At 44.9% G+C, this 26,159-nt stretch overlaps 1 protein-coding gene across 7 annotated transcripts in view; it reads left to right on the top strand.

Moving 5' to 3' along the window:
- DGKG (diacylglycerol kinase gamma) overlaps positions 1–25,627 on the top strand; it is a 211,808-nt gene extending 186,181 nt beyond the window's left edge. For 6 of the 7 annotated variants that reach the window (XM_047788419.1, XM_047788407.1, XM_047788394.1 and 3 more), the window contains 3 exons: positions 12,850–12,970; positions 15,179–15,239; positions 22,660–25,627. In XM_047788419.1, coding sequence (XP_047644375.1) covers positions 12,850–12,970; positions 15,179–15,239; positions 22,660–22,758 — 281 coding nt within the window. In that variant the 3' untranslated portion in view covers positions 22,759–25,627. Of the gene's footprint in view, positions 1–12,045; positions 12,085–12,849; positions 12,971–15,178; positions 15,240–22,659 lie in introns of those variants that run through there. The other variant, XM_047788426.1, reaches the window with a different exon arrangement.
- The last annotated feature ends 532 nt before the right edge of the window (positions 25,628–26,159 follow it).

Genomic DNA, 26,159 nt, shown 5'->3' with positions numbered 1-26,159 from the left:
ATAAATACGTACCAGGCTGTTATTTACTGAGCACTTACTTATGGGCCAGGCCTGTTGCATATTTCATTATTTAATCCATCTTATGGCTGAGGACACTGAGGCTAATGGGGTTAAGTGATTGGCCTAAGAATATAGACAGTACCCAACAGAGCCAGACTCAAAACCACCTTCAAGTACCCAGAGTGCTGCAGGCACAGTAGAGGATGCAAACACAGAGTGTGGAGTGGTCCCGACCACTGGCATGCTAGACAAGCACCATGGAGGGGCAGACACACTCCATTAGAGTGTGGGAGGTAAGAAGAGGGGGGGCTTTCCTTAGGAACTCAGTCTCCAGCTGCCCAGCACTGTGCCAGGCACCTAGAAGGTTATCAGTATATATTTGATGTATGTATGAATGAATGAATGAAAAAGGTAGAATGTGTGTGTGCCAATACTTGGAGCTGGGAAGGATTTGCAAAGACCAAATGAGAGAAGGGGACCATGAGCTAGAGCAAGCTGATGTAGCAAAAGAGAAGACTGGAAAGATAGAGCCCCTGGAATAATGTGCCATGGAGTTTGTATATGATCCTTTGAATAATGGGAAGAGATGAGAGGTTTTAAGCCAGGAGCAAGAGGATGAGAGAGTAGCATGCAGTTTGGATTCGAGGAAAGGGAAAGGAACTGGCAACAAGGAGACCAGTTAGGAGGTGGCTGCAGAACACACTTCCAATTCTAAGGCCTTGAATGGGAGTCAGTGGCATAAAAGGAAAAATAGACAAAAGCTAACTGGCAACGAGGGACAAAGGGGACACTACCACATGGGTGATTCCTCCTTCCCCCCAAACCACCCAGCTTCTTCTGCTCACAAGCTCAGCCTCCATGCCCAAAGCCTTCCCCATTACCAATGGCTTCTTGGCAGAACGAATGCCTTCAGCAGGGCCTTGTGTCTTTTCCATGCAGCCAGCACCCATTTCTGCCCATTTCAGGACAATTCATACAACACTTGTTAGCCACCTGCTTGTGTTTAGCACTAGATGCAAGAAGTGTTTTGCATTCATCGTCTCATTTTAATCCCCTCAGAGACACTTTATAATCAGAAAAATGAGGCCCAGGGAGGTTAATTGACCTATCCAAAGCCACACTAATTGGTGATCTGGGATCAGAGCCAAGTCCAAGTATTCCAAACCTGTTATTCTTTCACCCACACCACAATACCTTTCCCCACTTCCCCATTTCTGGTTGATCTTGACCCAACAACCAGAAGGTCACGTCCTCGAGCTTTGCCGTTCTGGGAGTGTGTGTCCCTCTGAGCTGTGATTCAGTTGGTGGGTATAGATCTCTGTAATGGACCATATAGGTCTCGTGCCTGAGATTCAGGCTTGAGTAGAACTGGAAAGTCTCAGCACCCATTGGTTTACTCTGTTACATATACTCTACCTGGAATCAAAACTTCCTGAGTTCAGTGGACCAGATAATACACCAACTGACATTTCACCTTCAGGCCAAGAAAGAGGGCATTCCATTTAGCAGGACCAAGTTGCTGACAAGCCTTTGCTGAGAGGAGCCGAGGGGAGGCTTACCCCACTCTAGGCCCCCTTCCCTGCCCTTCGACACTCCATCACTCCAAGGCCTTTCCTACCTGCCTTTACTCTGAGCTTATTTCTGGAGTCAGATAGGCCTTGGTTTCAATTCCAGCTTTACCATATGCCAGCTTTGTGACTTTAGGCAGGTTCCTTCACCTCTCTGAGCCTTAATTTTTTTTTTTTTTTTTTTTTGGCTTTTTGCCATTTCTTGGGCCGCTCCCACGGCATATGGAGGTTCCCAGGCTAGGGGTCCAATCGGAGCTGTAGCCACCGGCCTACGCCAGAGCCACAGCAACGTGGGATCCGAGCCGCATCTGCAACCTACACCACAGCTCACGGCAACGCCGGATTGTTAACCCACTGAGCAAGGGCAGGGACCGAACCCGTAACCTCATGGTTCCTAGTCGGATTCGTTAACCACTGCGCCACGATGGGAACTCCAAGATTTTTTTTTTTTAATGTTGGAATAATAGCTTCTACCCAACAGAGCTGCCATAAGGATTTACAACAATAATAATTAAACTAATTAATACTAATTAAAAGCTTTATAAAATCTCTAGACCTAGCCTAGAGTCTGTGCCCAATAATAGTCCTTCTCTTCATGGCCTCATTGAACCACCAGGTCAGGATTCCTGCAGCCCCACTGCCTCCCAAGCCTTTTCAGACAGTCTCATTCTTGGTCTCTCTTAGAGGCAGGATGATATCAAAACGTTATTTCAGAGCCATTTCAGGAGACCATTTCTTCTGGAGAACAACTCCACCAGCACCCTGCCCTCCCTCCCTTCTGAAGCACCTGGCCCTTAGGCACAGAGAGCACTGGGACTCCCACCCCACCCCCACCCCCAATGTATGGAGGCTTGAGCACAGCCCTGCCAAACCCAGGAAGAGAACGCCACACAGAATGGAGGCCCTGCCCGTCCCTCCTTGGCAGAAACTGGTGACAATGGCCATTGTGAGCCCACACTCGCTCTTCCTCTTGCCTGAGTGTAGGGCAGCACAGAACATGCTGTCTTCTGCACGGTGTGAGGAATGGCGAGGCCCAGACGGGCAGGAAACCCAGCCTCCATCTTTGCTGGAAGGGCTCAAACAGACCTGAAGGAAAGAAGGCCCCCACGCCTGGTCACAGGAACAGAGGCCCAAGTTCCACAACCAGACAGCCCGAGCAGAGGAGGAAACCCCAGCCCCTCCTGGGAACCAGCACATTTCCTCTCCCTGCTGCTCTCCTCCTCCTCAGAAAGTGGTGCCTCTGCGCTGCTTTTTCTTCCCATCTCCACCTGGAATATCCAGAGTCCAAGACCGCTCAATACTCTCGGATGCTTTTATGCCCTGATGGGCTTTACAGACCCCTGGGAACAGAAGACACCTGCAAACCAATGTGATGAGGGCACAGAGGAAACATCCATCAGAAGGGGTGCCCAGCTGGACCAAGGGTGTCAAAGCCATGCCTGGAAGGTCTCCAGATCCTACTCTGTTCCCTTATTGCTCAGCCCAGGAACACACACACACACACACACACACACACACACACACACACACATACAGGCAGGGAAATGAAAGGAACAAAAGCACTCATTTCTCAGTAAAAAGCTCCCTGTTTTAGAGTAAAAGAAGTTGAAACAAGGATGCGTCTCTTGTGAGGAGGGACTGTCATTCTACAATCTCAAGGTCACGCTCTCTGCCCTTCACAATATCTCTGCTCCCCTTTTCCTTAGGGCCCTCCTGCCCCTTCTCGTCCTACCCTCCCCCCTCCTCCTCCATCTCCACCCCCTTCCTCCTCCTGCACCACCTTGGGGGGGTGGGTAACATTAATTACCATCTGCAGAAGGCGGTGCACTTACTATGTAGCAAAGACAACTTCCTGAGGACACCCTCTCTAAAGACACATAAAATCCCAGTAATAGCCACTGTTGTTCAGAGGCTTCTGTGTGCTCTCTGTGCAGGCCCTGAATGGCGTCAGTTCTAAACCTCACCAACAACCCTGCTGGTGAGGCTGTTAGAGTTACATTTTCCAGATGAAAGACTGGGAGAAGCTAGGCAGCAACTCCCATAGTAATAGAACTAGTGAGCACCTAACGGTAGGATTCAGACCCAAGTCTGTCCCAGAGCTGAGCTCTGTACTTCACAACTTGGCCCAGCAACACCTTCTTTACTCTGGGTTTACAAAATGTCAGGGGATGAGCCCCTGGCCTGTTTGGTTTGCCAGCCAGGGGGCCTCTTCCTTTATGTTGTGTCTGAGTTAGGATCTCTAAGGAAAGCGCTGGTCAGAGATTACCTTTCAGGGATACCTGAGGGCCAGATGGGCCAAGGGGGAGGGGTAAGTTACAGCCTTCCTTACTCGCTCTTTTGTACCTAAGGAAGCCCAAAGCCCCCTCCATCTCCGTCCCCCCACCCCCAGCCTGTTTCAGGCTGCCATGCTTCTAAGCTGGCTTTGAAGCTCTCTAGCTGAGAGCAGCCTTTCATCTGCACGGATCAGACCCAGTAGGAAGCTTAGGTAGGCTGATGGATGCCAGGCTTTGTTGAATTCCTGAGCCGTCAAGGGCACATGGCCAATCCCCATGGAAATCTGAGGCAGGAGGGGAGCCCAAGGTGATGCCTGCCACAGCCTTGGCAGGTGGAGTCTGCCAGCTACCACGCACCTGTCTCAACTGCAGGGCTGAACCTGGCCCCTTGCAAGATGTGTGGGGTGGGGGGAAGGAGGCTTGCACCCTTTCTTTCTGAGGAGAGTAAGAAGGTCCCATACCTCCTGACCAATGTACCAGCTCTTCAGTTACCTAGTGATAGGGGGGTGTTTCTCTTTTTTCTTTCTTTCTTTTTTTATTTTTATTTTTTTTATTTTTTGCTTTTTAGGGCCGCATACATGGCACACGGAGATTCCCAGGCTAGGGGTTGAATCGGAGCTACAGCTGCTGGCCACAGCCACACAGGATCCAAGCCGCATCTGTGACTTACACCACAGCTCACGGCCAAGCCAGATCCTTAATCCACTGAGCAAGGCCAGGGATCAAACCCGAAACTTCATGGTTCCTAGTCGGATTCGTTTCCACTGGGCCACAATGGGAACTCCAGATAAGGAGCATTTCTAATTGCTGTTTACAGAGCACTTTCACATTCTTTATCTCTTTTGTCCTAAAAATAATCCATGATGTAGGTTTTATTATTGTCCCTCCTATGGGTAGGGACACTGTGATAGGGGAATGGAATTTGTCTCATCTCAAATTCATGGGTTGAAACCTTAATCCAATGTACCCCAAATATGGTTGTATTTGGGGGTAGAGACTTTAAAGAGGTGATTAAGTTTAAAGGAGATGGTTAGGGTGAGCCCTGATCCAATCTGATTGGCGTCCTTGTGCAAAGAGGACACTGGCCCAGAGAAAGACCCTGGCTTATGCGTGAGCACAGAGGAAAGACCATGTGAAGGGGCTGACCATCTGTAAACCAAGGAGGCAGACTCAGAAGGAGCCAACCCTGCGAGGTGCAAGGTATGCCTTGATCTTGGCCTTCCAGCCTCCAGAAATGTGAGCAAACAGATTTGTGTTGTTTAAGCCGCCCTGCCTGTGGAATTTGTTATGGCCGCCCTAGCAACCTAACAGACCACGGGAAAACAAATAACCTGCCCTGTATGGACACAGCTATTAAGCGTTAGCCACAAATTCAAAAACTTGTGCAGTTTCGCAGCTTTTTCCTTTATTCCCTGTGACTCTATATTTGTCTGTCAGAGGCCACGTATTAAATAGTGACAAAATTTTGCATCTTGAATTGTTAGATGCATACCCGACAGTAAGGGCTTCAGATCAGTATTCAATAACTAGGGTTACCCACTGAATTGATAGGATTCCAGCCCAAAGCAAGAACACATCTCAGTTCACCTGTGCTGCTGTAACCCAGGTAAAAGGACAGTGCCCAGAGGTTTTACGACTTACACAGCTGCTCCAGGGGATGGGGCAGCCTTCCTCACCGCTCTGAAGGGATCGCTTGGAAACTCTCTGGCCATCACATAGTCAGGGTTTTAGCCCCTCCATTGAGGCCTGCTTGATTCCCTGGGGTGGCCCATTGCAGCCCTCAAACCTGAACCCCGGAGTGCTGATAGGAGCAGGGAGCAGGGGAGAGTGAAATTGAGGGGAGCAAGACATCCTGCTAGGCTAAGGGTCTCCCATGCTTCTCCAGGGCACCATAAGTGAGGAGCACTCCAGGGCACACCCAAATCATAACACCAGTAACATCCCTTACATCTTAAATGACTGAATTACCATTAATATGAACCAGCAGCCTAGATGAGAATGAACGTAAAGATTATGCATCGAGAGAGAGGTGAAAACCAGACGGGGTCATCATCATCTGTCATGTGCATGAGTTAATTCATGGAAAACCTGTTACCCCATTCCATCTAGGCAAGTTGTGGTTGTTCTTATTAATCATTAATTTTTCCTCTGCAAGGTGTGTGGGGTGGTTCTTTGGCACTAAAGCACATATCTTTTTTTTTTTTTTGACATTTTGTTTTATTTTTTTCCACATGACCTAATTCCTTTTTTTTTCTTTTTTAAATTGAAGTATAGCTGATCAACACCTGAAACTAAAGCATGTATTTCATTCCATTTATTCAACAAACATTTATTGGGAGGCTTTTATACACCAAGAGCTAGGCTGGTTGCTAAGGATGTAAAGAAAAACAAAACAAGAATACACCCATGCCTTCAGCGCTCTGTGGGGTTGGGAAGGTGATGTGCACAGAACAGTTGTCACTGGGTGAGATGCCCTGAGCACAGAAGAAAGAAGGAGCAGGGTGCCTGGGGTGTCCTGGGGGAAACAGTAGCTCTTCAGGCAGAGGGATACCTGTGCTGACCTTGAATGCCTCTCCAGCAACCAAGACATTGCTCCTTGGGCTTCCAGAGGGTTTGACGAGGGAAGATGTGTGGCTAAACCCAGAGCGTTCTGCCAGCTGTGTTAGTACTGAGCTCCAACCCCTCCTCCCAACAGCGGCAGGACTAAAGAAATAAAAGCGAAAGGGGGCTGTTGAGATCAAAGAGGTAGGAAAAGGAGCAGAGTCAGGGAGGAGTGTAAAGGAGGAAAAACAGCCGGAACAGACACGCACTTGATCTAAAGCTCACCTGGATTTACAGCCTTTGTGTGGAGGTGTGAAACTACGAGAAACAGTGGAGATTTTTTTAAAATGTTTTAGCTTGAGTATTATGGTCTGGGGACTCTTGTACACAACTCTAAGAAGGTGGATAGATAGGCTGTTGGGAGTTGTCAAGGGGGAATGCAGCAGAAAAGGAAAGTGAAACTAGTGTATTTTGGGAGCCATTGTGCAGGCACTTCCATACCCACCTCTGTCATTTCATGTTTAGCCACACTTTGAGGTCATTATTATTATTCCTAACTCCTGCTTTTCAAGTGAAGAAGCCCTGGATCAAAGCAGTCAGGAAGTAACTTGTTGATATTCTCCTTCACTCCAACTCCTGCTTGTGTTTTGGAGCTGTTTTATTGCCTAAGGCTCAAGTTCTCCAACTTGAGTGTGCTTCAGAATCTTCCAGAGGGCTTGTCAGAACACAGGCTGCCGGTCCCAACCCCCTGTGTCTCTGATTCAGTAGGTCTGGGTGAGGCCTGAGGATGTTCGTCTCCCACAAGTTTCTAGGCGATACTGAGGATGCTGCTCCAGGATCACGCTCTGAGGACCACTGGCCTGTGGGGATGACCGACCCAGTTACCCAGCCCAGTGCTTCCCAAACTGTTTGCATTTTGGAATCGCCCTGGGGATCTTTAAAAGCAAATACTGATGCCTCTTTTCCAGGCACACACATTCTTTTCTCTTTCTTTCTTACTTTTTAAATTGAAATATAGTTGGTTTGCAACAGACAGAATCTACCATGGAAATCCAGAAGCTGTTAAAAGATGTGAAAGAATGCAATCCAAAATGGGCAGGTATACAACAAAGTGATTCAGTTATACATATGTATTTTTTCAGATTATTTTCCCTTAAAGGTTATCACAAGATATTGAATATAGTTCCCTGTGCTATGGAGTAGGAGGCCCACACATTCTGATTTAACTGGTATGTGGCAACCTGGGCATCATGATTTTTTTTGGCCACCCCAAAGGCATTAGGAAGTTCCCAGGCTAGGGATGGATCCTGAGCTACAGCAGTGGCCTGAGCCACAGAAATGGCAATGCTTGATCCTTAACCCACTGCACCACCAGGGAACTCCTGGGCATCATTACTTTTAAAAACTCCCAGGTAATTCTAACGTGCAGCGAAGTTTAGGAACCACTGACCAAGCCTCACCTCTTGCCTCTGATCCCCATCACAGTCCTTTCCTTCAGCTGCCCACTCCTGGGGCCACAGGTAGAACTTGCCATCCACTGGCACTGTTCACAGCACATCCTGCCAATCCCCCTTCTCCTGCCATCTCAGAACACCTACTCCTAGAACTCATCAGGTCTCTTCCTGGCTGTCTCTCTTTTTGTCTAGTCCATCATCTCCTTCCCTATTCAGTCTAGACCCTATGGTCCAGTAATTACTGCAATCATCTCTTGCCTGCAGCAATACATCAACCACCCTGGACTTTCTTTGACCATATTTCTTGGGAATAGTTTGAGGAGGAATACCTAAATGAGACTGCAGGCAGGCAAGTCCAGGGAGGTTTCTTGAAGTTGACAGCGCTTGAGGTACTTGATGGGCAAGTGAAAGTGGAAGAGGGCATTTCAAGCAGGGACACCACTTAGGTAGAAACACAGAAGAGGGAGACGGCAGGGTTTACCCAGGGAGCTACATGTTGCTGTGTATGTCTGGAGCAGGGACTTGGCCTGACAGTGTCAGGCAATAAAACTGCAGAGGCAACCTCTTGCCAAATGGGGGTGGGCCTTGGGCATCAAGCCAAGGAATTTACATCTTTACAAGGTTGAAGAGCAGTTGATGGTTTTTTTGAAATGACTTTTACATTATAACAGTAATACATACTTATAGAAGATGTAAAACACCTAGAAAAGCATAAAGCAGAAAATAATAATCACCTTTAACCTATTTACCCAGAACTCACCACTGTTAAGATTTTGGGGGAATTTGTTCTTTGCTTCTATGCGTATTCTTACTTAGTTAAGGACATGCTATAGAAGTAAGTTTATATCCTGCCTTTGTACTTAACATTATAATGTGCACACTTTTTTATTAAAGTATAGTTGATTTATAATGTTATGCCAATTTCTGCTGTATAGCAAAGTGGCTGAGTCATATATATATATATTCTTTTTTCATATTCTTTTCCATCACAGTCCATCCCAGGAAACTGGATATAGTTCCCTGTGCTATGCAGTAGGACCTTGTTGTCTTTCCATGCTAAACGTAATAGTTTGCATGTACTAACCACAAATTCTCAGTCCATCCCACTCCTCACCCCCTTGGCAACCACAGCTCTGTTCTCTCTGTCTCTGTGTGTTGAAATTTTGTAAATATTTTACTAGTAGTGTAAAATTCTCCTATAGGATACCATGTAATTTATTTAACTATTCTCACACAGGTAGGAATGGAAGAGGGGGAGAGTTCACTGTCATAAATGATGCCACAATATTCATATTTGTATGAACTTAGATTATGTCACTAGTTTCTTGTGATCAGTATCAAGAAATTAATCAATAGTATTGAAAGTTTTAGACCCATTACCAAACTTCTCTCCAAAAACTTTTCTGCCAGTTTACTCTCTGATCATATGAAAGAAGGCATATTTCATCTACTCTTCCTAGCGCTTGTTGGATGACATGAGCAGATTTGCAATTATAAAATCCATATTAGATGCTGAATCCAGAGGCCTGATGAGAACTGCTAATGCTGTCCTTGCTGTTCTGTCTTTGCTTCCACATTCCTCCGATTCCCGTATTCCCATTCTTCACCTTTTTTCTTTCTTGGAGAGCATATATTAAGTGTTTGCTGCACACAGAGCACTACACAAGGCTTTGTTACCAAGAACAGTGCTGAAAGGCCAAGCTCTGTGGTTGCAACAGGTTGGCGCCTAGCCCCAAATCCTACTTTTACAGTTCTATGAAAAAAGAATTTCAGGATAGTATTTCTCATTATATGAAAAAAGAATTTCAGGATAGTATTTCTCATTAGGTAGAAATATTTTTTATATTTTCCAATGAAATTTCCAAGTGAGTTTACTGCTGACTTAATTTCTTGGCGCATCCTGTGACTGTCCAATCCTACATATGATCATCCCTGTCACAAGGTCATTCCAGGACCCTGGAATGTCCTTCCTCTTTCTCCTTCCTAACCCAGCAAATTACCTTGGCATTCATCCTTCAAGACCTCTCTGAAACATCTGTGACACCTTCCTTCCATACTTTGCCCAGTCAGAGTCGGTCACTCTGGCCTTCCTGTTCCTATAGTTCAATTACATTTTCTACTACTAACACTTTTTCTCCCTCTTGGCCAGGAGTCCTTCTAGAGCATTTTGTATTCCCAGTTCTTAACACAGTGTCTAACACTTGGTTGCCGCTCTGTATCTGTTGAATGAATGAATGAGTGAGTGAGTTCAATTAATGAATTCCTGTTTTACTAAGGTACAAGGGCATTCATTCCATATTAAACATTAATGAGTTGAAGAGTGTAAAGGCAATATGGAGATGAATTGCCAAAACCACACTCTGAATCATTGGTACTTAGGTTAAAACAGACACCTGGTACATCAGACGTCCTGATCCTGGATTCTGAGTTCTGAGTTTAAATGTTCCATGTGCCTGGACAATGACTTGTACTCTGTTCTGTTTCATTTTCACTCTAGGTTTGGTTTCTGCATAAGTATAAAACTGTTTTATAGGTATCACACAAAAGAAGAATCTTGTGGTCCAGTAAGTTTGGGAAACAGTCAAATATATTTCTTTCTGTCTGAACTTCCTGGTAGGCATGTGAGGAATTTGAAAGATCAGGTAGGCAATGGCAGAGGAGTAGAAAAGCAGTCAAGCCTTTCTTCAGTGGTAGACAGGATTCATCCTAGCCTCTTTATGCCAGAGAAGAGTCAGAGCACAAATTCAAAGGCAGCATGGCAAAAAGTGTAACAAGATCCTAGCCCCTTCCTCTACATTTATCTCCTGAGTCCCACGTTTGTGTAAGCCCCTGCCCCCCCACCCACCCACCATGCTGATGAGATCAGCCTGCATTACTGCTCCTCCAGAGCCAGGAAGCAAGGTAATGTGTGGGAAGTGATAGCTGCAAGGTAATGTGTGGGAAGTGATAACAACTTTTCGACTTAAAGCCATTCAACAGGAAAATTTGTTAAAAGACCAAGACATTGTAAAAGCTGAAACACTTGAGTCTATTAAGTCCCCTGCTTCTTAGAACATTTTGTTACCAGGGAATGTTTCAAGGAGGGAAAACATTGAGCCATCACAGCACTGTCAGCTATCAAAGCCTGGTACAGAGAGCAACATTTTACAAGACATCTGTCTCTCTGCCAACAGAGAAACTCCTAAAAAGTTCTGCCTCTCTGTTCTCCTTTCTCCTGTCCCAATATAACTTCCCCCACCCCCCTCACCCTTGCACACACTCTGCATGTCTCCCCTCCCTCCCCATCGCTTTTCCTCCTCCCCCTCCCTCCTTCTCCCCTCCTTCTCCTCCTCCTTTCTCTCTTTCCCTCTCCCTTCTCCCATTCATAACCCATATTGATTTCACAGACACTGTCAAATGACACAGCTAAAACTATTCAATGGTTATTCAACAGACTTTGATAAGAAGGGAGCTAATTAAGTGACTAGAGGTTTAGATATTTGTTGTTGGATCCAGACTCCTTACAAGAGCCTGGAGCACTCTCCTAAACAAATGCTGTCCTTTCATGGCTTCTGGTTCCAAGTCCAAATGAGATGGAGGCTTTAAGGGGACAGGATCTTGTCACAGATATGAAAAAAGGAGCACCAGACAAGGAGAATGGGAGTGTTGATGGATGTAGAGGGGGGAACCTATGTACCTGTCACAGAGAGATGAATGCAACATGTATATCTCTTGGTATCTGGTGTCCTTCGGTAATCATTAGTAAGTTAGACTTTAGCAGTGTTTACGCATTTGTGGTCAGCCCAATAGTTTGTTTAACTGTCTTCATTAGAATTACATCCATCAAGAGAATGTTTTTTAAACAATAGTTAGTCTTCTAAACAAAAAAGTTAAGACAAACCCAAATATCTCCTTGCCAATCTTAATAAACACTATTACACTATACCAGGAGGCACCTTAGAAGACAGAAGCCATCTGTTAAATAAACGAAAGCATTCACATTATACAGTTTTCAATTAAGTGAATATGAATAGGATGTTAGTGATCAGGCACAACCTATGAGAAAATTACCCTTGCCTTAGGAGGTGAAGGAATTTCCATTTAAATGTTTTTCTCTTTTAAAGAATCTGCCTTTTTATTTTGCTTCTGTTTTAAATAAATAAAAATCGTGTTGTAAAAATGAGCCTTGGGCCCAACATCAAACCTTAATCCTGCCATTGCTTTCCCCAGAAATTGGACAGGCACAATGCAAGCCCCAGGAGCTCTGAGGAAAAAAAAAAAAAAATGACCTCTTCTAGATGCTGAATCAGAAGCAACTGCCACCATGGGAGGCCATCAAGCCTATGTGACTCCAAGCCTGAGACTCATATTTTCTGTCCCTCTTTTTGTACTGTGGAACCGAGAATAATCTGGTGTAGGTGAAATATTCTTTTCCTTGGCTCAGAGTAGGCACCTGGTGTCCTGAAAGAGGTCACTGACTTCCCCAAGGATGTCCAAGGAGGTTGGCTCACCACTGGCTTACCGCAGGCCAAATTTGAAGTTAATTAACCATCAGTCATCGTCAGTAGGGCCAAGATGTTATTCAGACATTCAGAGGAGAGAAACCTGATCCAGCTAAGGATAACGACCTTCATCAACATTCCTTCCTATCCTAATCCCAACCAGGGTGTCTTTAGCTGCACTGGGTGGGGGGGGGGGTGCTGAAAAGTATTTTGGAAGTAGCTGGTTCGTCAATTACATTACTCTCCATTTGAAGAGGCTTGTGGATGCATCAGTCTATTCATTGGATGCATGTTAACCTTCTGAATCAAAACCTTTTTTCACTAGAACTGGGTTTCTGTTTATGAAAAGGTATATTTATTGGCCTCTGGGGAAATTCCCTCTTCAGAATGAGGATGAAAATTCTGTTTGGTGGGAGATGAAGGGATTTTGACAGATCTGGGTTGGCCATCTAGGGACCAGGCTTTCTGGCCAGAACCAGACTGGAAAACAGAGAGATGTGTATGCATTGCTTTTGCTTGTCTCACTCTACAGACCTCAGTGACCAGCTTCTTGAAGTGGTGGGGCTGGAGGGAGCCATGGAGATGGGGCAGATCTACACTGGCCTGAAGAGTGCAGGCAGGAGGCTGGCCCAGTGCTCCTCAGTCTCCATCAGGTATGACTCCTCATCACCCAGCATCCTTCCATTAACATTCTTACAAATAACAAGGAAGCCACCTTTGGATTTCCATGCAGGGAGATTGCGGGGGGGGGGGGGGGGGGGGGGGGCGGGGGCAGAAGCTTGTTAGCATTTGTAAAGAATGCCTTTGGATACCGTTTCCCAAGCCAGGTGTAACACAACCATCCAGGACATCAACTCAGAGGGTCCCACCACCACCAGTTTGCTATTCTCTTGGTATGAATTGCTGAAATTCTCTAAATAGGATTGTAAGATTATGTGGTCCAGAGAAGAGAACTAGAGATCCGACTCCCTGCCTTCTTTATCTTTACAAATTCAAATGTTCGGTGCATGCCAGAGGACATACTTGAACAAAAACCAGGTTCTCTGCTCTATGCTGCCCTTTCTTGGATAGTGGTCTTAGAAACACTTGGATTAGAATTAGAAATCCCATATACCTTTGTAAGACAAACCATCAAGATCAGCAACCCTGTCATAACTGACTAAGAGGATGACAGTTCTTTAGCGTATAGACCATACAGTTCAGCCCCTGCAGGCTCCTGGAAGAGATGGAGTCTAATGAAGGGGCTCCTCTGATTTTGGTTGCTTCTGTTTAATAAATGCAATAGTCACAGACTTTTACCCACCTAATTATTTCAGGAGTCTTTATTCCTTTCCGTTTCTCATTTTATTTCTACAGGTCCAATCTATCCATATGTTGTGTTCTAAAGGAGACCACAGCATGGTGGTTCCCCAAAGTTATTTAAACACAGAACCCTTTTATCCCTTAACCTCTTGGGCAAGTGTCCTCAGAACACACTTGGGGAATCTCTGTTCTTGCTGCCACCCTGCATCCCTCAGCGAGGTCCTCAGAGCTGGTTCCCTGATCTACCCACTAACTCCCTTTCTTCAGTCCCTCGGTGTCTTCTCTGTCTTCTCTATTATTCCCTAAATTGTTGCTTCTCTTTCTCTCTGGACTGTTGTTGTGATGGGGCCCCTGTTTCCCAGGTTAATCTCTACAGTTCCTTCCCTATCCTTTCGCCATGACTCTCTCACTGAACAGGTCCAATCTTTTAGCACATCCAAACCATCACATGTGTAGACCAGAGAATATAATATCTTGATCCCTGGAGAATTTTTAAAAACCTGTGTAAGAGGTAGCATATTTCCTGTTTCCAGATAGAAACAAGAGGGGGTGAGTCGGGAGCCCAAACCTCCGAGGCATTCCCCAGATACTCTCCTCAGCCCCCCAAACCAAAACGCCACTCTCCTCTTATTTGTTTTATTATTAGGTTTATTTTTTTATTATTATTAAACTATCCTCAGGCTCTTTCAGAGAATCATCTCCATCAAAACAGCTTGCCTTCCTCTTTTTATAATATCAGACACAAGGCAGATGCTAAACCCAGGTGAGGGCTTTCTGGCCAGTGGGTGGCAACTGTTCCCTGCTCACCCAGACCGGACGCCCCTAAAAGGACCTGCCTTTTCTCCGTGTCTTTCTCCTTTAACAATCCATATGCCAAAGAGGTCTTGATTCAAAGCAAGAAAGCAACACTTTCTACTCTCCCCTCGGGAATCATATTCCCAATGATCCACTTTCCCAGCTAGACTAGGTCCACAGTCCGTGCAACCAGAGTCTACTGTTGTTCAGGAGATAGAAGAGGGGATGGTTTAGTTTTGGGGGCAAGGCAAGACACACTCAGACCTGAGCTGTACCTCGTATTAAGTGGGAGACATTACCTCATTGACATGATGCAACTGCTGACTCAACATAGAACCCATTTCGCCATTTCATAACCTTTCCCTTTTCACTGTGGAGTTCTGGCATCACAGGCAGGCCCTCTGGCTGATTGTTTGATGGAGGTCTTCTCAGCTGTGGTGCCACCATACTTGTTGGACCCTGCTTCCCAGACTCTTGTGGGTGTCACTGCTCACCCAGGACCGGGTTTCTCACAGTAGGGTCTGAGAGAGGACCAAAGCAACAGATTGGTCCACAGGGCTCATTCAGAGGCCTGACCCCTGGGCCTAGCCCAGGCCTGCTGAGTCAGGACCCCTGAGGTGGGCTCAGAAGTCTGTTTTCAAGCCCCCCAGGAGAGTCTTCCTGGGGCACATAAGGTCTTCCAGTGTCTGCTTCTCTGGTGGGAACAACCCTCATCCTCTGACTCCAAGAAGCTCACTGGGCTCTGTCTGTTCTTTGGGCTCCAGGACGAACAAGCTGCTGCCCATGCAGGTGGACGGAGAGCCCTGGATGCAGCCACCTTGCACGGTGAGTTTTTCCCATCTTTGCAATGAGGGTGGGAAGCTTTATTTGGGCCCTTCAGGGGGCACTGACTTGATATGAAATCACTGAGTCTCAGAGTTACGGGGGCTTTGGGAGATCATCTAGCGCAGCTTCTCTCCCAGTGTATTCATCCATCCGTGCATTTACCGGCTGAGCTTTTATTGAATATGGGCTCTGGGCCAGGCACTGGGAAGCACCAGTTCCAAAACTGAAGGAAATATAGACCCGTCTTCAAAGAACTTACATTTCTAGGTGGTGAATTCTGAGACTTCACCTGCAGTAACCTTGGGAGCCTCAGCTTGACTCACTCCAGTGGCAAGGAACTTAACACCCCAAAAAGAAAATAGTTCCACTGACAAACAAGTCTAATTGTTAGAAAGCGCTTGTCTGTGTGCCAGCCAGATTTACACACTTACCCTAGAACTTCTGCCTAGTCACTGTGACTGCCGAAGCTCCGGGGGGTCAATCCCCCCACCCCAGGGCACAGACATGCTTCACCCCCGTTGCACCCAGCAACCTGAAAACTCCCACCTGAAAACTCCCCTGAAAGGGTAACCACATGGGTATCTATTTTGTTTATGGCATTTCCGTGACCCATGTTACCCAGCAATGTACCTGGTTTGTAATAGTTGCACGATAATATTTGTTGAACGAAGAATAAAGGATTGAACAAATGAAAAAACAAAACAGCCCCATTCCCTGACATACCACTTCTTTGTTAGCAGCGTGTTCTCAGAAACTCAGCCAGAGAGAGACCACTGTCCTGGTGCTCAGGGCTCTGGGTATTCAATAGAATATTACCTTAGTAACATCCTCAATACTCTCATGAGTGTGCAAATTGCAAAAGACAGAATCTAGGCTTCCTCGCCCTAGTGGAGTATTCAGATACCTCGATAACCTGCCCTTTAGAACATCAAGTTGTCTTCTGCTAGAGAAAGGGTTTTCACGAGAAGGCTACTGAACCTAAATTGTAGGTGCATTTCCATAACACTCTGCTCCAAGTAACTTCTGCAAAGTGTAAAACTAGTCCCTAGAGACAGAGACTCTAGAAATGGCATCTTCTATAATGGCTATTAAAAGTAGAACTTTTTCTGCAAAATTTTACCTCAATCTTTTGGTTTTTACAAAGTCTAAGAAAAGGATGAAAACCCACCATAGCAAAAACTAATATCCTACCATCTTGTTAGAATTAGGAAAGATGAGGGGAATTTCTGTTACCTATCATTTCAATAGATAAGATGTGTATGCTAATGTGGTTTGGAAGTTCTAGCCAATGCAAAACACATGAAGCAGAAAAGAAATATAACTATTTGGAAAAGAAAACTGTCATTGTTTGCAGATAATATGATTACAGTACATAGAAAGCTAATAAAAATCAACTGAAAATCTCACAGGTTAAATTATTTCAATGAAGCTTTATAGAAAGATAAAAGGTAATAGCTTTTATATATACCAGCAAAAAACAATCAGCAGAATAGAAAAAGTTAAAATGTCATAACAGCAGCACATAAAGACAAAATACAAAACTAAATTGTGAAAAGAGGATGAAGAAGAAACACCCCATGTTTCTAAACAGGGATCCCCAACAAAATCCCAATGCAATTTTTTTAACTTGACAAAAGAATGCAATCGATAAGTCATTTTATAAAAGAGCTATGAAGAAGGACTTCCCACAGGATATTAAAATTGTTGTAAAGCCACAATGAGTCGCTCCATATTGGATAGATAAGTCAATAGTACAGAAGAGAGCCCTAAGAAACTCTAGTATGCATAAAACTAATGAAGGAAAAAAGAAAGATCAAAAACTAATTTGGAAACAATGGATTGTTTAACACATGGTATCCAAGAAATTGCCTGTTTGGGAAAATGCCATCATACTGTTGGCCCTCCACACCTAGGGGCTTCGCATCCTTGGATTCAACCAACCTTGAGTCAAAAATATTCAGGAAAAAAAAAATTCCAGAAAGTTCTAAAAAGCAAAACTAGAATTTGCTGTGTGCTGGCAACTATTTTTACATAGCATTTACATTGTATTTACAACTATTTACATAGCATTTACATGGCATTAGGTATTATAAGTAATCTAGAGATGATTTTAAGTATACGGGATGTGCGTAGGTTATATGCAAATACTATGCCATCTTACATAAGAGACTTGTAAAAAATCAGCATCTGCAGAGTGTCCTAGAACCAAATCCCAATGGATACGAAGGGACAACTGTACACTAACCTCTCACCTTCAAACTGTATTCCAAAAACAAAACCAAAAAACCTCCAATTCCATTGGTGATTATTATTACTCTGTGACCATGGACTTTCTAAGGAAAATGTGACATATTTAACTGTTCACAAATTTTAAATCATACAAGTCAAGAATCAATAGAAATTTTTTTTTAAAGAATCAATATAATATTTAAAAGGCTAAAGACAAGACGTTTGCAATGGCAAGCTCAAGGAGCAGGTTAATTCCCATAACGTATAAAGAGCTCTTAGAAACCAGCAGGAGAAAATACTAACAATGCAATGGTGAATAGACAATTCACAGAAGAAATGATATGGACTAATAAACCTATGAATAATATTTGATATCACAAGTTTTTTAAAGGAGAGAAAAAATTTCAAATTAAAATGGTGAGAAAGCCATATTTTCACCTATCAAATTGGCACAATTTCTTTTTCTTTTAAAGATAATACTATTTGTTTTTGTCAAGGCCATGGTGAGACCGGTATACTCAGTGAGGCCCAAGTGTAGACTGATTAAACCATTCTGGGAAGCTTTGGAAACATGTGTCAAAAAGATTAATGAATATTAATATACATCGATCCAATTAATTTACTTTGACCCTTAAAACTATTCATGTACTTCTAGGTATTTCTTCTAAGTAAAATACAGGTTATCAGAACTGCAGATGGATACTTACGTATTAGAATGTCATTTTTTGTATTATTCATAACAGCAAAAAAAAAATTGGAAATTGCCTAAAAGCCCAACATTTAGGGAAAGGGTTAAATAACCTATGTGAGATTCATCAAATGGGATAATGTTCAGTCATTAAAAATCATATTTAATAAATATTTAATGACATTGGAAGGCTTAGAAAGTAATATTAAATGAAAAGCAGATTAAGAAGCTGATTTCAATTTTATTAAAAACATCTAAGTAGAGAAACACACTGAAAAATATATACCAAAAAGTTAATAGCAATGATTTCTGGTGATTTTAAAAGTTTTTCCATATTCTTTTTTTTTTTGTCTTTTTGCCTTTTCTAGGGCCGCTCCCGTGGCACACGGACATTCCCAGGTTAGGAGTCTAATCAGAGCTATAACCACTGGCCTACACCACAGCCACAGCAACACAGGATCCAAGCCACGTCTGCAACCTACACCACAGCTCATGGCAACGCCGTATCCTTAACCCACTGAGCAGGGCCAGGGACTGAACCTGAAACTTCATGGTTCCTAGTTGGATTCGTTAACCCACTGAGCCACAACGGGAACTCCCATATTTTCTAAATTCTCAAAAATGAGCATATGTTTGTCTGTATTAGGCAACATAATTTGAGCCTTAAAATTAAGACTCTTCTCCCAGAGTTATAGGATCTCAAAGATAAAAGGGATTCTAGTTATCTAGTCCAGTGAATCCCAAACTTGAGTATGCATCCAAGTAACCTGGAAGGCTTTCAAAATCCAGATTACCAAGTTTCTGACTCAGTACCCATGTACTGCATCTTATGTCCTGAGATGCCTGAGGCGTTCCCAGGAGATGCTGATGTCGCTGGACTCAGGACCACACACTTGGAGATCCGATAATCTGGTTGAACCTCCCAATTTCTCAGCCAATTTCAGGCTTCTCCTCCACCCCTAGCAAAACCTGATTCTCCAGCTACATTTGAAAGCCTCTAGCAGCAGAAAACTCTCTCCTAAAGCAGGACATCCTAAGATCTTGGAAAACCCAGAGGAAGCTGGGACCCGAAAGACTGTCCATGTCCCCGCTCCTCCTCTAGGCTCACTCTAAGTGGGAATGTTCCTTAACTTTTTCTATCAGAGACTTGGTGAGATCCTTCAGGTTTGTGCCTGTTTATCTCCAGCTGAAATTAGGGCAGACTCAGACACTTCCCACATGATTTGGGAAGGGTACACACTCTGGTCATTGGCCATTTTGCTGGGCTGGATCTGAATCATTTGCCCTAAGAGGACAACATTCAGGAAGGGGTCCTTTGGTTTATTACCTCTCTCAAAGTAATGTTTTAAAAGGTGTCAATTTGTGGAAAATGCCTCCCCCTCAAACAGAGTCAACTCCTGGGAATAGTGGAATGTTTGAACTTGCCCCGTTTTAAAGGGGAAATTATATGCTCTGTCATTTTGTGAATTTTGAGCTGTCACATAAGATTCTGCTGTATCAGTTTTCTCTGTCATAGAGCAGAGAACTAAGAGTGTGGGGCTGCTGTAAGTGCTTGTCAGAGTTATAAATGTGCTGAAAAGTTTTTCGAAAATCATACAAGACTTTCATTAGTTGCCTGACCTTCCCAATTGCCAGAGAAATTTGGATTCTAACTACCTTGGGATGTTCTCATTCCGTCAGTCCATCAGGTTGAAAAGGCAGATTTAACCATGTTCAACTACCTCCTAAAGTGGGATCTTAACTATTTAACCTGCTAGCCCCTCCTTATTTGTCAGTATCTTAGGGGTAAGATGCTGACACTTCTTTGACTTCGGATCAGTTCGAGATCTCATATTTCTTGCCTCCAGTGGAGGTACATGCAGTGAGTGAACTCTCAGCTATAGGACTAGAATCCACAAACCACATCAAAATCTCATGTTCCCCAGCATCCCTAAACTCCTACCCCTCTGAGACCTTTATCAAAACTGCTGAAAACCCAAATGGGAGGGATCTGAGTTTCACTTCCTCCTCTTTGCCCTGGAGGTGCTAACAAGCAAATAAATTGGTCAGCTAGTGGGAGAAAAAGGAGAAGTAAGGGTCTTCTACTGTCAAAAAGGAAAAAAAAAAAAAAAAGGCTCCATTAACGGGAAATGTAAGCAGTGCACCAGCTGCCACTCTGCCCCAAGCGTGGCCAACTCCATTGCCAGGACTTTCTTCTTGGCCGTGCTAACCAGTCAGTGCTTCCATAGCATGTACAGGCACTGTGCTGGCTCAGCGAACACTAGGGTGAATATAAGATGAATTTCTTCTTCGCCTTGGGGCTTCTGTGCTCAGGAGTGGGAGAAGGTGCACCACAAGGAAAGGTGCCACAAATCACTGTCATCTCATGGTGCTATGTTGCATGCCATCAGAGCCCCCACTCTGTGCCTCACTTCCCTGCATCCTGGAATAAACACCATGCCCATAATAAGGCACATAACAAAAAAATGGTGCTTGGTGTGGTGACAACCACAAAACAGAGCCTTACTCCCTGGCTAGATCTCCAAGGCTGATGGAAACCAATCTAACAAGAGTGTTTAGCTTCCTTCCACCAGGTTATGCTCCTTCTCCACGATGTCTTTTGGTCCCATCTTTTTCTTTCCCTATCTTGGGGCCTTATAAATGTAAACCTGGCTTGCAGTAGAACCCTCTTGGCCAGATTCCCCCCAGTCTAGCTCATCCTGACAACAGCTGTTGAATAATTCCCCTCAAATTTTCTCATCATGTTGTTCTCCAGCTTAAAAAAAAAAAAAAAAAACTGATCATGGTTCCCCATTACCTCCCATCAAACCCAGTCCCCGTTACCTGCCCTTTAAAGCCGTACACCAACTGCCCACCTATATCCCTGACTTCATGTCTCATCCTTTGGCCCACACTCAGCCAGCTGGCACGTGACTCCTCAACCCAGTGCCTTCCCTTCTCCTTCAACACATTTCCTTCCCTTCCTTTCAGATCTTAAAATTCTTCCTCAGTTGCTCTGTTTGAACTCTTCTCATTCCCTACCTAACTTTTTTTTGACATTACTTGGTTTATCCTACAGATAAACTTCCTGATGAATTCACTTTTTGCAAGAGTTCTGTTTCTCACTAGGGTCACATTTCAGTAGGTGGTAAAAATCAGGAGAGTGGGTTCATGGGTTGTGTTTGTTTTTGTTTTTATTTATTTTTTTTTTTTTTTTTGCGGCATATGGAGTTTCCCAGGCTAGGGGTCTAATCGGAGCTGTAGCCACCAGCCTGCGCCAGAGCCACAGCAACGTGGGATCCGAGCCACGTCTGCAACCTACACCACAGCTCATGGCAACACTGGATCCTTAACCCACTGAGCAAGGCCAGGGACCGAACCTGCAACTTTGTGGTTCCTAGTCGGATTCGTTAACCACTGCGCCACTTCGGGAACTCCTTGGATTGTGTTTCTTTTGATACACATCTTTCTGGTCCTCCAGTGAAAGATAAGTTATTCCATTTTATAGTCTACACTGGGCTTTCATTGACAGTCTTATCGACAACTTTGTGAGAAAACCAGAGAAAATGATACTGTCCTCATTTTACAGTTCAGCAAGCACTGGTTTTAAAGGCTAAATGATGTGGCCAAAGGTTCACAGCAAACAAGGGGGAGTTCGAGGACTCTGGTTCCGATATTATCTTCCTACTCCGAACATGTGTTGTACTTGATAAATGTTGATGCACTGACAATGCAGATTATCAACATGTCAGTGTCACCAGGCCACATTCTAATAGGGACTAAACATTTTGAAGCCATGCCCTGAGGATAAGATTGGGAAGAAAGACCAAAAAATGAGAATTTGCCAGTGTCTTTCGCTTAAAGTTTGCAGAGGAAAGCACCCCTTAAACCTAAAATTCAAAAAACAAAAAAAATTAAAAGCTTTTAAAAGAAGGTTGTGTCTCTCCTAGAAGACTATGAAAAAAGGAAACACCTAGGAGACTCGCTTAAGAACTTTCCACAGGAATGGCGCTTGGTTCAGAGGTCAGACCGGAGCCTCTGTGTCAGTTTTGAGTTACTGTTTGACAACGCTGTGCTGCCTGGGCAGGAACGGCCAGGAGCGGGGGCTGGGAATCTGAAGAACTGGGCTCTAGCTGTCCTGCCCCTCTCTGGGCGACCTTAGGCTAATCCCAGGCTCAACAGAGCCTTGGGATCTCCATTCCTTTCTCTGTCCTGCAGAAGGGTTGAATGAGATGGTCTCCTCCGGCTGTGACATTCTGAGAGTCTATGAATAGTAAGGACACGAGACAGGTGCGAGCTGATCGCCACGTGGGAAGCTCACACCTGTCTCTCCCCAGTGTTTCCGCCCCTCGTCTCCAGCAGTGCCAAACACCAGGCCCAGTCAGGGTCCAGTTGCCAAATTTGAAGCTGCCCAAGGACAGTCGTCCTTCTGCAGCGGGCTCCTTCCAGCCCACGGCAACGCACTCTCCCATAGTCTCCTGGGATTTGCAAGCCACTAATTCATTTCTGCCTCTTTGCTTTTAGATTAAAATTACTCACAAGAACCAAGCACCTATGATGATGGGGCCTCCCCAGAAAAGCAGCTTCTTTTCGCTGAGGAGAAAGAGCCGTTCCAAAGACTAGACAGTGTGCTCAATGTCAGCTCAAGCACGAGAGAAAACAAGAAACTGAAACACACACACACCACACCACACACACCACACACACACATACACACACACACACACACACACACACACACACACACACACACTGTCTCTCTCTTCTCCAATCAGTGGAAGCAAAGCCACCTTTCAGGAAGAAAGCTTCACCCTGACATATATTCTGTTTTAACAATGAACACACCCCGACAGAGCCAGTGCCAGCAGGACATTTTGAATGGACTTAGGGCTCATGCAGCAACCACCACATTCCCAGAAGGCCTTGAGTGGGACTTTCTCAGGCTGAAGGAAAAACCGCCCCCTTTCCTTCCACCAGCCCTGCAAGTCTCACAGATGCTCACAAGAAGCAGGCTGCAGGTTTCCTGCCTATGGCGAGATCGGATGTGGCCAAGGAAAGAGCTGGCATTCCAGAGAACCTGCACAAAGGTCCCTCTGTACAGAGACCAAAGGGCCTCGGACTCAGAGAGCACAGCCCTGGGCAGGGCTCAGCACGCGCACGCTGGTTTCTGGGCTGTCCTTCGAGTGACAGCTTCTCCCCGAACTTGCTGAGGAGGCAGAAAGGCTGTGGAAAGCTGTGTTTCCCTTCTCGGTTCTGCGCGCTGTCAGTGGGCACCAGTCATTTTCCCAAGGCTTCTGGTGGCTGGGTGTTTGTTTAGAGCCAGCTCCAAGAGCCCCCCAGGCTGCCTGCATAGCACACCTTAGATGTGGTATTTATTTTCTTAGTTCTGTGAACACCTGGGAGGGAAAGCAGAGAAACTGGGATTTATTTTTCAAATTGGTGTCATAATATTGTGTAAAAAGGGAAGAAAAAAAAAAAAAAACCACCCCCAGCTTCTTTCTTTTTCAAGCCAAAGCGTGTTTCCTGTTTGAGTTCCAAGCCCTGGTGGCAGACTATTCCTGAAGGCAAAGAAGATGGGAGGGAACGGCCTTTTGCTGAGGAAACCAGGAGACAAACCATCAGGCGGTTCCCTCCTGCCTCTTTGATCCTACCATGCCCAGAGCTTGACCTGAAGGCCCTTCTGATGGTCTTACATGTCTGTACATATATGTAGCATATATGTGTTTATATATAAATATTTATTTACTGGTGGATTTTTCCTGATTGAAAAAATATATATGCAGTATGGGAACAGAAAGTGGGAAAGAAAAAGGTTTTTACTCCCCCTTTTTGCTATTTCATTGTCAAGACACATTTCCAAGCAGTGATCATGAGATATAAGGAATATTAAAGTAGCTCCTTGTCTTCAAGAGACTGAGAATTTCTATCCTGGATCCTCAAAACCACCATGAAAGACATGCTGGGCAGGATCTACTCTCCCATTTGTCAGATAAGGAAAGGAGTCTCAGAAAAGTTAAGAGACTTGTCCACGGTATCTTGGCTAATGTGGTGTGGGATGAGGTGCCACTGAGAAGATATTTAATAGAGAAAAGAACCTACACATCTTGGATTAGGGTCACTTCCAGTCACTGAGATGTGATGCCATTTGGATCCGGGTTGCCAGAGAAGAATGAACATGCGGTCCACGGGGGACGGGACAAGTCCCCATGAGAAAATGAGGCCCCATCCCCACCCCCCGATGCTTCCCAGAGACTCTCTCTGGCCTGAACTGGTGAAAAGTTGGTCCGGGGTTGAAGGCACTAGACAGATCATCAGATTAAACTCTCCACATGTCACCTCATCATGGTCATCTCAATCCTTAATCTCGAAGCACCCCTGGCTGCAGAGGGGGACCTCAGTGGAGATTCACAGGGGACAGAGGCACCTTCAGCCAGTACCCAGAGGCTTCATTCAAGGGCACCAGCATGACCTCCCTTCCTGAGGGCAAGTCTGGGGAGAGCTTCACTGGTAGAAAGATGCACCTTGACGCCTTTCCTCCTTTGGCCTCCATCCCCTCTGAGATTTCTCAGAAGGAAACCTGGGCCCACTCAGCAGTTACTCCATTGAGTTCCCTCTAATCTTCTTGCACTGGGTCAGGAACTTTGGGCAAGGGAGGGGAAATTAAGATTGTGGGTACAAATTGACCATACCTCTGAAGGTCTCAGTCATCTAGGACCATCTAAGATAGAGATCTAGAACCATCCTGCTCAACCTAACAGTGCAGAACACTGGGCAAGGGGAAAACAGGCCACCTGAAGAATGTCCTACAGGATGGGCTCTCTGGCAATGGGACCAACAAGTTCCAGAATGACCACAGGTACTATCGTGGAAGCCACCTGATTCTGAAATGAAGGCAGGTTCAGCTTGAGGGGTCACTGCTTCTCAGACATTTACAGAAGTTTCTGCATGTGTTTCAGCCCCAGTCCCCCAAGATGGAGGCTGTTGAGACATGGTACTGTCAACAGGTGAAACTGACTCTCAGAGATTCCCAAGTCAGAGACTGGCCCCTGCCTACTCCACTTTAGTGCATAGGACTTGCCACGTTGCCCGAGAGACAAGTCCCATGTCCTCCTTAGAGCCACAGAGTATAACAGACATCGGGGAATTGCACTTTCAATTCTGTAACTTCAGTGAGTCAGTGTTGTTGTTTAATCTGACTTTGCAACTCATCCCTTTGCCACTGTGACTGTGGTTTCTTATTGTAGAGTACTGCATCATCGTACCCTCACAGCCACCCCCTGAGGCTGGCAGAGAAGCTATCATTAGCCCCATCTAAGCAATGAGGAAAACGAAGCTTAATAAGACTTAGTGGCTTTTCAATGTTAGGCAGTCAGGGGAGAACCCTCCCTTATTCCTCATCCTATTCTGATTCCGACCATGCCACAGACATGTTCTCACCTGCCCCACACATCTACCCCACTAGCAATAAAAAGAATGAAACAGGAAATCTTCAGTACGTTATGTTGTCCCTGGACTAATGGGCTAGGGGTTGCATCTCATTATGACTGGGTCTTTGTGGGTTTCCTCCAGTGAGTTAAGGATGGAGAATAGACTTAGTAGGATGATTATATTTCAGGTCAGAGACCAGCTCCTCTCAAGAGAGTTCTTTCCACAGATGGAAAAGATATGTTAAAATTGCCAAATAAATTAGGAAATACTTGGCAGAATCTGGAAGAGCCTCCAGACTGGCGTTACATAACATGCATATATATTATACATATGCACATTATATAAGGTGACATAGTACTTAATGTGCTGTATATATTATGTAAATTACATATTTGTGAGTAATCATGATAAATATAGAGGCCCACTAATCACTTTTTTACACATACTCAGTGACAGATTAGGAAGTTACTTTGCCAGAGAGTCTTAAAACTTACTCTCTCCTGCTGCTTTGGTTCCAACTCCTGCCAAAAATAATTGCATCAACTTTTCCCATCTCTATCCCCCTCTCTTCTTGGCCAAAACCCTCAGTTGCCTCC

Source organism: Phacochoerus africanus, chromosome 1, assembly GCF_016906955.1.
Source record: "Phacochoerus africanus isolate WHEZ1 chromosome 1, ROS_Pafr_v1, whole genome shotgun sequence".
NCBI lineage: Eukaryota > Metazoa > Chordata > Mammalia > Artiodactyla > Suidae > Phacochoerus > Phacochoerus africanus.
This window is presented reverse-complemented; position numbering and strand designations above follow the sequence as displayed.